This window comes from Limanda limanda, chromosome 3 (genome assembly GCF_963576545.1).
Source record: "Limanda limanda chromosome 3, fLimLim1.1, whole genome shotgun sequence".
In the NCBI taxonomy this organism is placed as follows: domain Eukaryota; kingdom Metazoa; phylum Chordata; class Actinopteri; order Pleuronectiformes; family Pleuronectidae; genus Limanda; species Limanda limanda.
Genome location: NC_083638.1, coordinates 11,811,686 through 11,828,346, shown reverse-complemented (window position 1 = coordinate 11,828,346; position 16,661 = coordinate 11,811,686). Strand labels below are relative to the sequence as shown.

General features: G+C 42.7%; 1 protein-coding gene across 2 annotated transcripts in view; it reads right to left on the bottom strand.

The window, feature by feature from the left end:
- The window catches only part of kif13ba (kinesin family member 13Ba), a 48,005-nt gene extending 31,786 nt beyond the window's left edge, over nt 1-16,219 (bottom strand). For both annotated transcript variants that reach the window (XM_061068552.1, XM_061068553.1), the window contains exons 1-2: nt 15,527-16,219; nt 7,967-8,060 (exon numbers count right to left, since the gene is read on the bottom strand). In XM_061068552.1, the coding sequence (XP_060924535.1) occupies nt 7,967-8,060; nt 15,527-15,596 (164 nt within the window). In that variant the 5' untranslated portion in view covers nt 15,597-16,219. The remainder of the gene's footprint in view (nt 1-7,966; nt 8,061-15,526) is intronic.
- Nucleotides 16,220-16,661: the final 442 nt, after the last annotated feature.

The window sequence follows — 16,661 nt, the reverse complement described above, 5'->3', positions numbered from 1 at the left end:
ACACACACACACACACACACACACACACACACACACACACACACACACACACACACACACACACACACACACACACACACACACACACACACACACACACCTATCTTAGGGAGGACACCCGTTGGCATAATGCATTCCCTAGCCCCTTACCCTCACCTTAACCATCAAAACGTAACACTTGACCCTTGTCTTAACACAAACAGACCATCAAAAGTAGGTCAAAATGTGAGGCCCAGCCACACAAGTGTCATCACTTTCCCAAAATGTCCTCACTCTGTAGATAGTAGGCTCAAAATGGTCCCCACAAAGAAATCTGTACAAGTATACACACAGACACACACACACAAACACCTGTTTCCTTTTACCATTGTGCATTCTTTAAAAACCACCAAAGCCGCCAGCCTCCCGTCCAATCTGCAACACTTCATATTTCACTGACATTCCACTGCTGACGGGCTGCGTTCAGCAGAGCGAATACATGCAGAATAATCCTCATCTGCAGCTTAATTGATTCCACTAGCTCTTTAAACCCATGGACAATTAGGACCTCCAGTTCTCCACAGCACTGATTTGAAATATGCAAGACCTCCAGCAATCAGTGAGGATCATCTAGATGTGTTGAAGTGGTTTTCACCATCTAAACACGAAGAGAAGATCCTCCTCTTAGAAACACTGATGCCACATGTTACCATTAAAAGGTTCTCTGACATTAACTCCATGTTTTGTCGATGTTTGTTTCTTTGAACGCTCTTCTCAGGGGCTTAAGAGCTCCCTACATGCCTGCCATCATGCCTCCAAACACTTCAGGGGTGAGATCAGCATGGCGGGTTTTGACGTACATAGTGATGACAGCTGTCATGGTTGCTTCACAGGCTGCAGGCAAGAAGGGTCACCCATGTCTTGCGCTCAAGCTCCCATTAATGAAGCTAGAAGGAACCACGACCAATGAGAGGGGAGAGTGAGGCGGTCAGGAGAGCTGTGAACCCGCCTTCCTAGGTCCTCGAACACGATTTGTCCCTCCTCCCTTCAGCCTGCTCCTCTGCTCTGATCACCATCATTTAAAAAATAACTTAATGCATGGCTGCTTCTCCCCCCTCCTCTCTCTTTCTCTACTGTTCTTGCATTCTTTTTTTTCCTCTCTCTAGGACTGTACCATTCACTGCCATGTAAGCAGGAATGAGGAATGGAGGATAGAAAGGAGGCTGAAGGTAGCCAGGGGGTGTTAGAAAGGAAAGAGGCTGGGACCGAGACTGGAATGTTAAGCTGAAACATACTGATGGCACAGGACAACAGGACATTTACTGTAACAGGCTAATGCTTGAATTCAGCACGTGGTGACGGACATGGAAAAGGACCATAGGTCTTCACATACATGGAAGATGACAGCTGTAGAGCAGTAGCTATGCAATATTTTACAGATACAAAGCGTAGGTTCCAGTATATATAAAATGCAATTTACATATAAGAAAAATATAAGTGATAAATAGGGTGAAGATCCATTACCAGGGAAAAAATGGCAACTAACGTTTAAATGAAAGAAATCGAAATGCCACATATATAATTTCAAAGTTACAACATCTAGCCTAAGGCTTGTTTTGTTCATACTGCAGAAATCTGCTCAGGCAATTGTTTTAACTTGCATGTACAGAAGTGTCCAAAAGTGTTAGTGCTCTCACACCTCACTGAAACAATGCACTGTATTTAATTAAACCCTTATTTTCCATGTATACCTGCATGCCTTTGTTTTGGTTTGACAACAAAACAAAGAAGCTGAGAAAAGAGCGGAATTCTTGCTTATTCTTCAAAGGTCTTCTAATTCACCCTGGACAAGATTACTAGTAATAAATAAGCACACTATTGTCTTTAATTAATATCACATCTCCAATCTTATGATCAGTTACGCTGCCTATTCAAATGGAGATGAATGCAAATCGTGGTATTTAGTATCCTTGTTTTTGCTAAACTAAGAATGTACAAAATAAAGAAAAGAAGAGAATTTTCTAAATGAAAAGCACCAGGAAGAGCTCATGTTTAAAAAAGAAGCTTTAAACTTAACTGGACTTAAGTTGTCTGGACTTTTCTAAAACACTTGACGTTGTATTTTGACAACTGAAAATGCCTCGGAGAAAATTCCTGTGGACAGTTGAAACAAAAATAGCTTTTTGCTAAATAACATCAACACCACAACCCCCACACTGACAAATGGAGGAGGTTAACAGGGTATATTTTATCTCTGCAGGGTATCAGTGACCTCTGAGTCCTGGTCTTAAACCAATAGACTATCTGTGGAAAGACATTAACTTCAGGTTGGGATCAAACCTGTGAGAAGTGGACCAGTAGGACAAACTACCAGCTGCGACGTACTGCTACTGTACTTCAGGTTGAGCACCATTGGCTTTTGCTGTATCATTTCAAATAATATGGAATAATAAGGATGCCAATTTGGTTATTTTCAATTTATTTCAGAGAAAATTAAAAAGCAAGCATATTTATTTAAATTCTTATTTGATAACCTGAAAATTACAAAACTTAATCTAATCCTTCTGAAAAGATCAGTCAAATATTTATGCAGTTATCATAAATTTCTATTTCACCAACAGATTTTGCCCAAGCTGATGACAGGGGAGTTTGAGGTTTTAAGAACAACTTAAATCGATGATCTATGTGTCTTCAACATTCAGCCCCTCGATCAGATGTGATGCACAGTAACTGGACTTTCTTCACAGAAAATGAACAGACAACTTGACCTGGGAAAATATATAGATTGCATGGTTAATATTTATCCTATACCCATTACCAGCAGTGAAGCACTTCATAAAAGTAAGACATTTTCTAGCTACGCTTTAAGTTAAATGTTGGGCATGTCTGACTGAAGCGAGCAAGAGAACAGTGCATAGGCATTCTGGAGTGTAAACTCACATCCTGCTGAAATATTTTTAAGATGAGCAACACATTAGTCTACAATTAGTCTACAATCAGTCCACATCCTTTAGCCACGTCCTGATGTTCGGGCCGGAGCCAAACAGCACACAGTGATTTCCTTCCCCTTGCCAACCTGAGCTTGGTGCTAATTATATACACTCACACTCACACCATAACACACAGTCAGGGTTCAGCCCCACTAGTCTGAAAAAAAAAGCCCATTTCTTTATCGTGGTGAGATAGGGTGGTAGCCTTGGGGGACCTCTGTAGTTCCTGAGCTGCTCTTCTAGTTGGATCTGATATTGTTGTCTGACTATGAAGGATCGATATCCATGGCTGAAAATGGTCCTTGCATTACAGGCAGTGGTGACTATGGTAACCAATTAAAATATTTCAATGGTTTATGGTCAGGGACAACATTGATGTGTTTACATTACAGCCCAATACATCTGCTCACTGAAGCCTGAACAAACTCAGTTTATGCCCATGGTAACATGTTTATTGAAAGTCCAATGTCCACTGAGCTGCTTAACAGCCTAAAAAATGTCATCAGTCTTATTACCAGAACACACATTTTGCTTGCATTTTCTCCTCTATATCTGACTTTGGATATGTGAAAGTGTGAATGGATTAAATGTTGCTCAGCTCGTATGACGATTCTCAGATGCCCAAGTTACCACATGCACATGAACTCAACACAAACTTACAGGCATGTGCTGCAGAATGCTTGCAGTACCATTATGATTTTGTAAATTCAGGTTTCCTGGATTCATCAGCACTGTTGAGTGTGTCTTAGTCAAATAAAATAAATTCAAAGCAAGCAAGATACTGGAGAAAACATGCCACAGTGATTATCACTCTTTAATTAACGCTGCCATTATGTTAGAGGCCTGTAAAGAACTCACAGCCTCACATGGTTGCTTCAGACTGCACTGGTCAAACACTTGACCTCAATATCACCTTTCTTCATTCACAGATATGCTGTATACTTTAAACACAGGTATAACTGAGTACTATTACACCACATTTACCTCACACACATGCTGATACACAGAAAAATGTGCGTGTCCATGATACAAGGCCACACAGTCCCTTTTGTGCATCGTCTCGGCAACCAAGGCACTTGTGTTTGCCTCATTGACATCTGACAGAACTTGAGAGTGTGTCAACATTCAGCTTCCCCAGTCCAATGCAAACAGCCTCAGGTCATCATGCAGACTGCAGTGTGTAACCACACAGCTGCACAGAGGGGATCAGTCTGCTGCTTATCAGACACACTAGCACACAGTGACCTAGGCCAGCAGTTCCAACTCTGGAGGTTAAAACACCCCCGGAGGTCAGGTGAGTGATTTATCCAAAGTGATTCAGGCAGGGCAGTTGGAAAAACAGTTAGGAGACAGAATACGATTTAAGAGGCAATGCAAGATTTTCTATCCCCAGATGGCAAAGAAAACCATGTAAACCATGTCTTCTCTAAACAGTGCTTAAAGGAATCAAAATACTTCATGAGACAGGATTAATGTCAGCAGTGTGGTGAGTCACTCAGGGTGGCAGCATGAGGAACTTAAATCTGGCCTGCCCACAGAGCGCTCCTGGAGGAAAAACTGAATCAGACCGACAAGAAGAGCACACAGAGCAAGAAGGAAAAACTTAACTTGAAAAAAGTAGTAAAAGTAAACAACCTTAAAATGAGGACATTTCAAATTATTCATTTTTTAGAATCCATCTACAAAAATAGTCTGTGGATGTTTTGAGTGTCACCACAGTTCTGAGCTGTGTTATGACAGTTGAGAGTTATGATATTTGAACATGGCAACAGACAACTTTCGGCCTCTGGCGTCAAATGTTATTAATGTTGGTGCCGCTGTGCGACAGTGAAAAACAATCATGAAGTCTTGCTGCTTATTGAAAAATATCTGTCTATCAAATCCAATCAGTTCATAGGAAATCATTTTGTTGGTTAAAATCTGTTTTGTTGGTTAAATTAACAGATAATCTTTCAGTCAGACAATCGTTAAAAGGGATAGATATTGACTCATTATCTACTTAACACTAAGATGATAGAGGAGTGGGTAAAGTGTTTGAGTCCAGAAAACACTTTATCTCAGAAGTAAACTTTGTAGCAGCCGAATCCGATGCAATTGAAGTCAATGGTGACCTGTACTACATAATAAAACAACAGAAAAACGTAAAATGCCTCCATACTGTTCGTGGGGTGTTTTAAGCCTAAAAGTCCACTGGAGTGGCTAAGCTAGCGGATTTAGCTACACGATGGTGTGTCTGAGGGTCTGTGAATGCACCTAGTAGGAAAATATCAGTGGACATTTAGGCTTAAAACATGGTGTAAATGACCTTGTTTCGAGTTGAATATTTATGTCGGGGCTTGCAGACAATTGGATAAAGCCACATAAGCTGTACGGAGGCATGTTAAATTTTTTCTGTTGTTATTATATAATTCTCAGTCAGCAGTTACATCAATTGTATCAGATTCGGCTGCTGCAAAGTTTACTTCTGAGACTCCGGAGGTTTTTTGCAGACTCACAAACTGCACACACCCCTTCATCGGCATAGTGGTGAGAAGATGAGTGTATTCAGTGTATACGTTTTCAGTGAACTATCCCTTTAAGCCACAGATGCATCATAAGTCAGTTAGCTCCAGTTACTCCAGTTGTTACTGAATCTACAAAATGTAATGTGTCAGTGTATCGGTGAAACTAAAGCATAGAACAAACTAGAATGGCACTCAAGCACATACCTTGGTCAAAGTCAAACTGTCCCTTTAAATTCAATCAAGCTGCATCAAATTGCACACGCTGGTAGATACGAGTCCCCTAATTGGCCTAACTATTCTCTTGGAAATCTGTGGAAATGTCCCAAAACATCCCTTTCCCACAATGTCATATATCCTTGATCCACCCTGAAGCTAAATGAGTTGGCCCATTTCTTGGCCCATGCTTCCACCAGTTATGTGCAAATCTGTTCAGTGGTTGTTTACTTAAATAAAATGAATATCATTTTTTTTTTAAACTTTTAACATTTACGATTATTCAATGGACTTGGACTGAAATCTTAATAAAACTTGTAGAATGGAGGTGAACTGCTGGTGTATGTCGTCCAAGTTTCAAACAAAGGCCATTCTTGTGGTAAGTCAGATAGCTTAAGCAAACAACTTGCAACTGCAACATCCTCACTTTAAAGCACACTTCCTCTATGCATGGCAAACTCTCAACTTTTAAAAACCAAGTGAAATGCTGCCTAAAAACATAATGATCCAATTGTACACTGTGTAAATGTAGGAAAATGACATCTGCACCGGGAGGGCAGCAGTCAGTCAGCCCATCCTCCTGCTGCTTCCTCGCTCTTTTGTCCCCGAGACACAGACTGAGACACTGCAGCTTCGCTCTTGTTCTGTCCAACATAAAAGTCACCGGGAGAAGTTTATGGTCGACAGATGCTTGAGTAAATTAGGGTTTTTCCCCCTCTACCATCATGTCCTCACTCAAGGAAGGGGCTTCACGGTCACTGACAGCGACCCTGGGTTAACCTCCCCCTGTGTTGCCACAGAAACGGAAGAGTTAAGAAAAAAAGGGAGGAAGCTAGGCAGTGGGAGTTATGGCATGATAGAGAGGGAAGTGGAGTCTGTTTTTTCTTGTGTCTCTCTTCCAGACACAGGCACCTCTGAAAAACACACGCATTACTGCTGCCGTCTGCTCCTGAACCTCTGCCTGAAGCCGACATTATTCACCACTTCTGATCATCTCCACCAATCACAAGGAGATCTTTCTTCCGACTTAGCCCCTCTCCTCCAAGATAGTGGCTCGACAGAGGAGCAGAGCCTACTGGTTTAATCAGAACAAAAACTGTAATTCATAAGAGCTTTTTCATTATAGATAAGAAGATTAACTTCACATTTGGTTCGCGGGGTGTGATCGCTGCCGAAACATTCCCTCGCTCAGACAGACACACTGAACTCATGCACACATTCCTGTTCTGCCAGATGCAACCACAATTAACAGGATCTCAGGCCTTCTTCAATGCAGGCACTGAGAGACTCTACAGTAGACCCTGAGCACAATTCATTACCCACTAACAGCCGCTGACTAACAACATGGAGGTGAGAGTGAAAGAGAGGGGAAACAAGTGACTTGTGTTGGAATACACCTGTCTCTAGTAAGCAGCTGGTCGGTCATTACGTCATAATTATAAGGGGACATTCCAAACAAATTAGACACAAGCCTTTTAAGAAGAGGTCAGGGAATGGACACAAGAAATGTTTTGAGGTTTGCAGTATGGATTACAGAATATCTGTAACAAAAACAAACTGCGTGGGTGTGATGAGGTCAATAGAAAGTGACCTGTGACAGCTGATAGGAAGCTAACAAGTCCCATGGCTGTGAGTAGTTCCTGTAGTTTAGAGAGGGTTATTGAAGTCTGACAGTGTGGGCTCCCCCTCAGATAAAATCAAGATAACTGCAAGACCCAAACACTCCCTGTCGTCATCGCAATCCATTCACATTTTGGCAAATTGGAACTGTTTTGCTCTGTGAAGTTTTTCTCAGGCATGATTGTTATCGCCGCTGAGAAACCACAACCACACCACTAGAAAAAGGTAACAAGAAGAGGTAACACGTCCACGCTCAGTCCATGTTTGTGTATGTGCTGGCCTGCGCCAAGTAAGTTAGGAGGTGCACAAAAAGCTGAAACAACGCTGTGTGACGGACGTGCACCAGCAGATGTGACACCAATTCTAAGAAACAACGAAGGAAGGGTGGGTCGCAGCTTGAAAATTCACTGTGACACGTAAATCATCTTATGTTTGATAAATGTAGAAAAAAGAATACATTTAATGTATAAAACCTCAACGGGTCTTCATATGGTGCTACAGAAGCAATATGCTGTAATACACTGAACAACTCAGGGGGAAAATATCAAAAGGAAGGTGGATGTATATATAAGCACTGAATGGTTAGATGATAACGGGGTGTCCATGAAAAGAATAAATGAATTAATTTGGACACAAAATGTCATCAGGCGACAAACATACCTAGTGTCTGCTTTGCCAAGGTTGGTTGCCCCAGGGTGGAGGATCGTCTGGTTCTTCACCATCTCCACAACACATTTAGTGTTCAGCTCCTTTTCTGTGGATCAGACGACACACAGTTAGTTTTAAAATCACTGGACCTCACAACAACCTCAACAGGTCCAGCTCTACTTCATGAAACGGAGCAGAATGTGTCATGTAACCACAGATGTAGTCAGCATTCCCAAAACAGCAACATGAATCTTCCCCAAAGTCTTTCCCATGGTGGAAATAAAGCTGCCAAATTTGACGAGCCACATTTTTTTCTACTTGATGTTTAGATTTGAAATATTAAGCATTTCATTACCTTCAAGGACACAAACGTTTAGGATCATACATCTGACCGTGATTAAGCCAGCTCGCTATTATAGAATGAGCATGAGTGAAAAGTGGCATAGTAGCACAATGATTTCCTGTTGAACATCAACCTCAAACAATAGTGAGAGCAGACTTGGAAACAGTGACTCTAAAGATGACCTTTTTCCTTTGCAATGGACCTTTAGGCTAACATACAAGACAGTCTATCAAAACAAACACACACACATACACACCTAAGGATGTCCTTTACTGACCTGTTTGTGTCATGACAAAAAACTTTGCCTTCAAAACACCAAATGCTTTATACCTAAGGAGTGGTGCTAATGCGTTGTCCACTAATATTTATGTGAAATCACAAGACACTATATAATGTGGATCATCAAGGCTACTTCATCAAGGTTGTAGTTTTGCCTTTTACAATTCCGCTGTCCCATCAGAAAAAAATGCCACGTTTCTGATAGAAATTTAAGAAAGACTTCAACAGCGTAGCTGAATACTTTTCAAATTTAAAACAGATAACTGACAGTGTTCACGTTTTAACTGTTGCATATTTAGGTTGTTTTCGTAGGAGATTCAGTCGTATAACATTCAAATAGAAGTCTTGCTGTGTAAGTCACCAGCAGAAGCTTTGGAAAATATCAACATGGACCGCACTGTAAATTCATGAAGCTGCAAAGACTCTCCATTCATCTGTCTTTGCCAATGAGACCTAATGATGGTTGTCGACACAGGCTAAGTGCTGCCAACACATCCTGGGCATCCAGTATTTGGCAGAACTGGTCATTCAGAATACAAACAAAAAAATAAATGTATTTTAATAACTTGCAAAGCAGACAAATGTATCGGCTGCAGGCTACCATTATTTTTTAGGCCCCAGCAACTATAATACTTAAAAGTCCATTAATTACAGTGAAACAAAGTATGTGTTAGGGCCTTACTGGGATTTTTAAGGCCTGACAGGGATTTTTTTCAAAAATAAACTTTTTTAACTGGGTGTGAACATTAGAAACATCATAACAATTCGTGATTTTGTCCTTCATTTGAAAGCTTGTTTGTAAAAGCAGGCAATAAAGCCCAGAGAGAGAAGTTAGAGACAGATCTCAGGAATCTTTGCCCCCTGTGTTTCCCCTGGTAGGGATATCCTCTTCCATTGTGACCCCTTTTACAAGGGGGTCAGAGGTCACAGCACTCCCTGCGCTGCAAATCAGCGTTTGCTCAAGGACACAACATCAGTGAGGAAACCCTCTGATAATAACCACCGTCCTTCAAATGTAAGACCTGGTTCAGGGCTCACATGTAAACAAGTAACCATTCCTGCTCAATGTCCACTCAGAACCAACTGACTATTCTTTCCCAAAGGTGAATCATTACTGCCAAGTACGCTCTGTATCTTAGCACCACAATTTACATCACCATGTGCCCAGTATAAACATGTAGATACATATAAACATGTAGACTGTTTAGGATTTGTGTCAGGTAGTCATGCCCCAGATGGCTGTTGATAATTATAATGCGCTGAGACAGGACAAATATGCTGTGGTTTTAAGCCCTTTCTTCTACAAGAACTTTCAAAAGCAATATTACCTGGCGTCTCTGCAGCAGAGATTTGCATGTAGAGAAAACTAGAATGGCATTCAGAGCACATACCTCCTCCAAGGCCCAACAGTCTGCTTCTCAAACCACATTTAAATACAAAGGATCCGCATTTTAATAGGATCAGCACCAAAGTGTACACACATAAATATCAGTCACCTAAAGATGCCAGATTGTTTTTCATTAGTATCTATGAATTACTCTCTGAGAAATGAAGGAAAACTCCCAATCTCTCAATGTTAAACAAAGTGGGGGGGGGGGGGGGGGATCACAAATCAATACCAAATTTAAGGGGTTTCCCTTGGGTGATTTCATTTGTTTGTTAGTTTATGCAAACTAACAAACAAACGCAGATACAAAATGATCAGTAACTTGTCAGTTGAGTACAGTCCCTTTTTTCCTTGATAAAGAAATACTACACTATTCTAAATAATCAATGCACCACACAGGCTTGGTCGTGACAGTTTATAGACAGTGAATATTTTAATAAACCTTTTCGGATTCCAGCAGACGACAACTTATTGATTTGTTGATGATGTGTTTGCTGTTGCAAGAAGCCATCGTAACCGAACGGTACCAGGCCACACTACTGCCCCTCTGTTTCTGCCAAGAGGGTTTCGAACGGCTTTGCAGGTGGTCGACGGGCTGTGTTTTTATCATCTTGTTTTCCTAACAATCTCAAATGTCCACTTTATCTGTACACAGTTGGCTCACAAGTTTACCACCTCTTCTGAATGGCTAGAAATGATGAGCTTAAATGCCCAGCCACAGTCAAACTTCACTACCATTAGTCTGATTGGGGATGACACTATAGCGAATCTCAACCAGAGCAGTTCCATATATCTGAGGTTAACCATGCCATTTCAAACCAGGACGAGAGGGGATTTAGGGCTGGAGTATCTATTTAAAGAGCCTCAACATTGCTGTTACTGGCAGGAAAAGAGGTAGAGCAATGGAAACTTGGTGTCAACGGTCACAGACCTGAATCGCCCTCTAAGTCTTCAGCTGTCAGACACTAGAAAGCTCAAATGGGAAGTGAACCAGAGAGGAAGGGACAGTGAGAGAGAAAGAAAGAGATTAAGTTAAAAAAGATGGAGAGCAAGACAGACAAATTGGGGATGAGGGAGGAAACGTTCTGTTCTGCTCTCTGCCCTGCTGCTGCCTACATTACCCACATGCCCATAGTTCTGCAGCTGGGCTTCCTCCTCAGCAGTAGGGAAAGTGTGATGCGGTGTGGTTGAGAGGATAAATGTACCCATTGTTATCTGCCTTTCCCTGCTCCATAAGCAGCTCCCACTTTCCACTGGCTTTCTCTCCGGTCCTTCCCTGGGCTACCGGTGCTGAGGTTTTGGCACAAAAGCCCTGACATCAGCCGATTGACCAGAGTGCTGCCGTTGCTACGCCTGGGGTTGCTCCGTTCTTCGAAGGCCACGGCCATGGGAACAAGGGGCATTACGCAACATTAGCAAATATTCATTCAGACTCACTCCCTTCCTGCCTTTGTTCGGCCAGGCAGCTACACCACATCTCCTCCTCAACCTGGGATACACAGGGACAGTGGCCTCGAGGTAAAAGAAGCCTGCTTAATATTACAGTGTCCCAGGTCTGAATTACCGCTGCTGAGGAAATGTGAGAGAGGAAAGTGAATGAGTAATCTTCACCCCACCCACAACCATGGCTACTGTGTCCTGAAGCAACTGACAGCAGCAGAGAAAGGAATAGAGGTGCCTGGACAAGACTGAGCAGTGCAGAGGTGTGAATGTGAGCATGGAGAACAACATCCCTAATGGCCGAGGAGATTTTCTTTTTGTCTTTTAAGTGTTACCCTATCAGAGGGTAAATGTGACTGACGATTTTTTTTATATTTGTTTCTCTCAGCTGACATGTCCTTTGGCTGGTTATCTCAAATCATTCAAGTCTCAACACTGGTAGATGTGGACAGAAGTCCTATTCAGTCAGAGAAACTAGAAAGACAGCAATTCAGAACGGCTGGAAACGTGGCACTGCTGCTTCCAAACCCACTGGCTACAGGAAGCCATCAATTTTCCTTCTGGTACCAAAATCACAGTTTAATTATTCTATGCTGAGCAACGGAAAATGCACAATGCTGATGGAGGTCTTGCATGTTTGATACCTTGGTCATGTGTTGCAGGTGCTCATGATAAAGGCAACTTTTAAAAAAAAAGAACTGTAGCCTGGAGAAAAAAAATTAACCAAGCACATACAACTGTCAGCAAACACCATGTTGTCCCTGCTCATCTTTATGAAGCAACAACAACAGCTTTCTTCAAACCAGCATCACTTCAACCTCTGAAATTTGCTTTAGGTTTGATACTAAACTAGTTTAAAAACTTGATTCAAGGCTGCCATCGGAGAGGCGGTGGACTAGTGGCAGAAACTTGGACTATGGGCAGAGAAGGTCTCTGGTTCGTCTCTGGTTCGACTCCACGGAGAAACAACAAAAAGACGAACCTGGATTGATCTGTCCAAAAAAATCCAAGAGGATTCTCCCTACCCCGTCTAGTGCCCCTGAGCAAGGCACCTTGCTCCCCCAACATCTGCTCCCCGGGCGCCGTACATGGCTGCCCACTGCTCTGTGTCCTGCACCAGATGGGTTAAAAGCAGAGGTTAAATTTCCCTCCAGTGTGCTTGTGAATGTCTGTGCATGTGTTTGGGACAAATAAATGTATCTTAATCTTAGAGTAAACTCTCATCTGTGTGGAAAGTGTTTAATAACGCTGTAATTCAGCTTTTTTTAAACATTGTCCCACACTAGCTTGGGAGGACACTTAAAAAGGGGAGATGATGGTATAAGTTAAATGATTCTGGCTGACAGCTTGCCGTCACCTCAGAGAACACACTGACAGGAGAGAAGAGGCATCAGGGACACAGAAACTGTTGGAAACTAGAATGACACTCAGAACAGCACATACTGTACTTCTGACAACGCAACAGTCCCTTTAAATGCAATCAAGCCGCACAAAATTACCCACACTCTTTTACACCAAAATTATTATTTTTTAATTTTTAATGCTCATACACCTGCTAAAAAAGGTGACTAACTCCTTTCCCATTGCCAGTAGAGGAAATGCCAAATTAGCACTTTCACCCGGGTGTCTTCTTTCCATAACTGCCTATCCGAGCAAGAGCCATTAAAAACGTGTGCCTACAGCAGAGTCATTCGACCTGGGAGAGTGAGTATTGATTGTATCCATTCCCAGTGCAGGCAAAAGGCAGATGTTAGCAGATGTTAGTGGGGGGGTTTTGACCAGTCGGAAAGAGAAACTAATTTTATATTCTATTTTTAATGGTATTGTTGCTTGGGAAATCATTTAAAATTAGGAAAAAACTAAACACCCTATCTGGACATTTAGAGAGATATCTCCCTATCTCTGTCTGAAACCATGCCAAAATGTAATCGGTTCTTTTTAGGACCATGACCCATCCTTCCACCAAGTTTCGTGGAAATCCATTCTGTAGTAAGAGTGTAATCCTGCTGAAAATCAAACAGACCAACAAAAAGGCAAACAGTCAGCCACATCCCTTTTACTCCTTCGACAGGGAAAAAATGTATTAATAGTTACTCTCTACCTCTGTTAAACCAAATACACCTGATCTGAGAGCTAATTCTGAAAGAGCACATCTGTGCTCTACTTCTCTGTGTCACCACTGTCTTCATAAGCACCCAGCATACTGACTCATGGTTGATGTTCACAGATACACGTGGATTTGTGTGTGTCCAAAACAAATGTCTGACCTTGCAAAGAGCTTACACCCAAAAATGTCATTGCCACTGTAGTTTTTACGACATTTGAGTTCATGGTAAACCGCTGCCAATGGGAACATCTACTGCCTTGGTCTTGTGACCGACTTCTGTGGCTCAGAGGGAAGAGAGAGAGAGAGAGAGAGAGAGAGAGAGAGAGAGAGAGAGAGAGAGAGAGGGGATGCGTGTTTTATTCGGTCAGTTGTTGGTCAACCACTCAGCCTCGGAAGCTCTCCTCCTCCTCCTCCTCCTCCTCCTTTCATGGGACACATGGTCTCCCACGGCCAGAAAAAAATACAACTTGGCAATTGACCAGGAAATGTCATCCTTGTCTTCCTCCATGACAGTGAAAATCTGGAATATAATTGACCGGAGCATTTGAGCGTGCATACAGATTTGTCCAACACTGTGCCTTTGTTACCCCGGCTTTTAAAATTAGAGTAGAGGATGTGAGTGGACATGCATCTCCCCAGGGGGGGAAGTACTGGAGATATGAGTGCGTTGGTCTAATGTTAGGGAGGAAAGTGATGACAGTGGAAAAGCAAAGACCAAAGGGAAAAAACACTATTTTTAGCACACGAGTTGCCTTGATGTTGTAGCAAGTGAAGGATTAAGAAGAAGTTATTTGCATCTGTATCAGCCAGCAGAGGAGGCCGAGTCTAGACAGTTTGGACAGTAGATCTCACACTGCAAGTCGACTTTAAATCCCTGTAGATGGCAGGCGGCCACAAGGGAAGCCCTATAGCAGCTCTGTACGACCATGTGCCAGCCAGACCACATCCTTCTTCAATCTGCAGCAGCTCAATTCACTAATGGGAGAGGTCAATTCTGAATGGCACCGAGGAAATTAAAGTTCAGTAAAGTTGGCAAGACATTCACAGATTCGGACTTCCCGGATCAATAAGTCATAAGCGAAACGTTGTTAAAGCACAAACGCTGCATAATTCCGTAATTCCATAATACTGTTTATTCTCACCAAATCACGTCACATGTCCAGGGAGTCCTGCTGACTATGCTACACTACAAAGTTTAAAAAAATGTCATTTATCATAATTTTTGTAAATATTTTAATGAAGATTAGCATAGCCAACAGGACTCACTGAACCTGTGAAGTGATTTTGGTGAAAATGTACAGTATTACAGTGAAGCTATTGAATAATCTTCCTTCAAATATTTCCAAAAATTATGATAAATGACATTTTTTAAAACTTTGTAGTGTAGCATAGTCAGCAGGACTCACTGGACCTGTGACATGATTTTGGTGGGAATATACAGTATTACAATGAGGTTATTGAATATTTTTGTAATATCTCTTTTCGGTGTTGCACTTTGTAGATGGTCCCTGCTCACTCGTTTCTCAGCAAGCTGTACGTAGACCACCATGTTATGTGTCCATCACGGAGGACGACTCGTATTGATGAAAACCCGCCTGTAGCCCGTTGTCCACATTACTACGGTGGGAATTATGCAGCGTTTGTGCTTTAACAACGTTACGCTTAAGACTTATTGATCCGGGAAGTCCGAATCTGTGAATGTCTTGCCAACTTTACCGAACTGGACATTAAACAGGGGGAGAGTAAATCAAAGCCAGTCTCCTGTGGACAATGGTTCTGTTGAGATGGGCATTAGCAAAACCATGAGGGAGACTGTGCATCATCTGGGTCTGAGCTGGAATAACACCACTGATGTTGCATTGTTCTACTCACGGTGATAGACCCTTCGCTCTGTGTGGGTGTCCCTGTGTGTGACATGTAAACCGGAAACGTGACAGATGTGCCCTTTGAGTGAGGGTCTCAATAACAATCTGAAGTCATGTGTGTGTGTGCAGCAGACAGCAGCCCCCTCCTCACCTCTCCTGTTGAAGGGCCGGACGCGAACTGCCACCTTGACATTGGCCTCGTCCAGGCTGGGCTCCCCCATGCTGCCTCCTCGCCCGGGGAAGGGGATGGGAAAGTCGGGGCTGATCCGTCAATTAATCAGCTGGAGCCGAACACTCATCCAAAAAACACCCCAGGAAACGTTGCGCTAGCCGGGGCTCGTCGGCCAGCTAGCTCCGCTCAGCTTCCCTCCTCCATAGACAAGGCATGTCCACGGGAAGAACAACCAAGGAGAGAATGCCTGTGCAGAAACCCAACGCAGGAAGCCGACCTCCTTATCCGCTTCTCCTGCTCATGTTCCCGGTTAACTCACATCCGTGGAGGCTGGAGGAGAATGGGTTGAACTGGGTGGAATGTCCCAGCAGCTGGTGGATGGGACTGAACAAACGCTTTGCTATCTGCGAGGTGGAAAACACAGCGCCGGGCTAGCCAGGGCTAATTTGCCAGGCAGGGTGAAGGGGAGCAGCGGCAGGGGGGAACCAGGGGTCTCTCTTTTCAGCTCCGTCCCTCCATCTTAGCGACGTAACACCCCCCGAGCACCAGCCAGCCTCCGAGCTACGTCCCTCGGCGGATTCATCCCAGGGGGCGACACCGTTAACCTAGGCGTACGACGGGGAGAGATCTCCGGAGAACCGCCCGGCGATGATGTGCAGCTTCCCCGGCGGAATGGGTCCTCCTCTCCGGGTGTGTCGAGGCGCAGGCAACGAGCAGAGTCCGCCCTTCCGCCTCCAGGCTTCTGCTTCAAAGTAAAAGCAGGACGGTTCAACTTTGTCAGAATCAGAAGGTATTTATTGCCAAGTAGGTTTACACCTACCTGGAATTTGCTTTGGTTATTGGTGCATACAATGAACATAGAAACATAAAAACACAATTAATACACCACACATAAGAAAACCAATAGTAATAATAAAAAAACAATATATATTTACTCACTATTTACTTCTTATTTACTCACTTTTTCTAATATTTATACATGGTAGCATTTATTTAGACATAAACATATCTATATAAAAATATATAAAAGATATAAAAAGTGAAGTAAAAGGTGAAATGCACAATGCCCAATGCAAAAAGCAAAACAGTGAACAGTGTCAAATTGCAATATGCA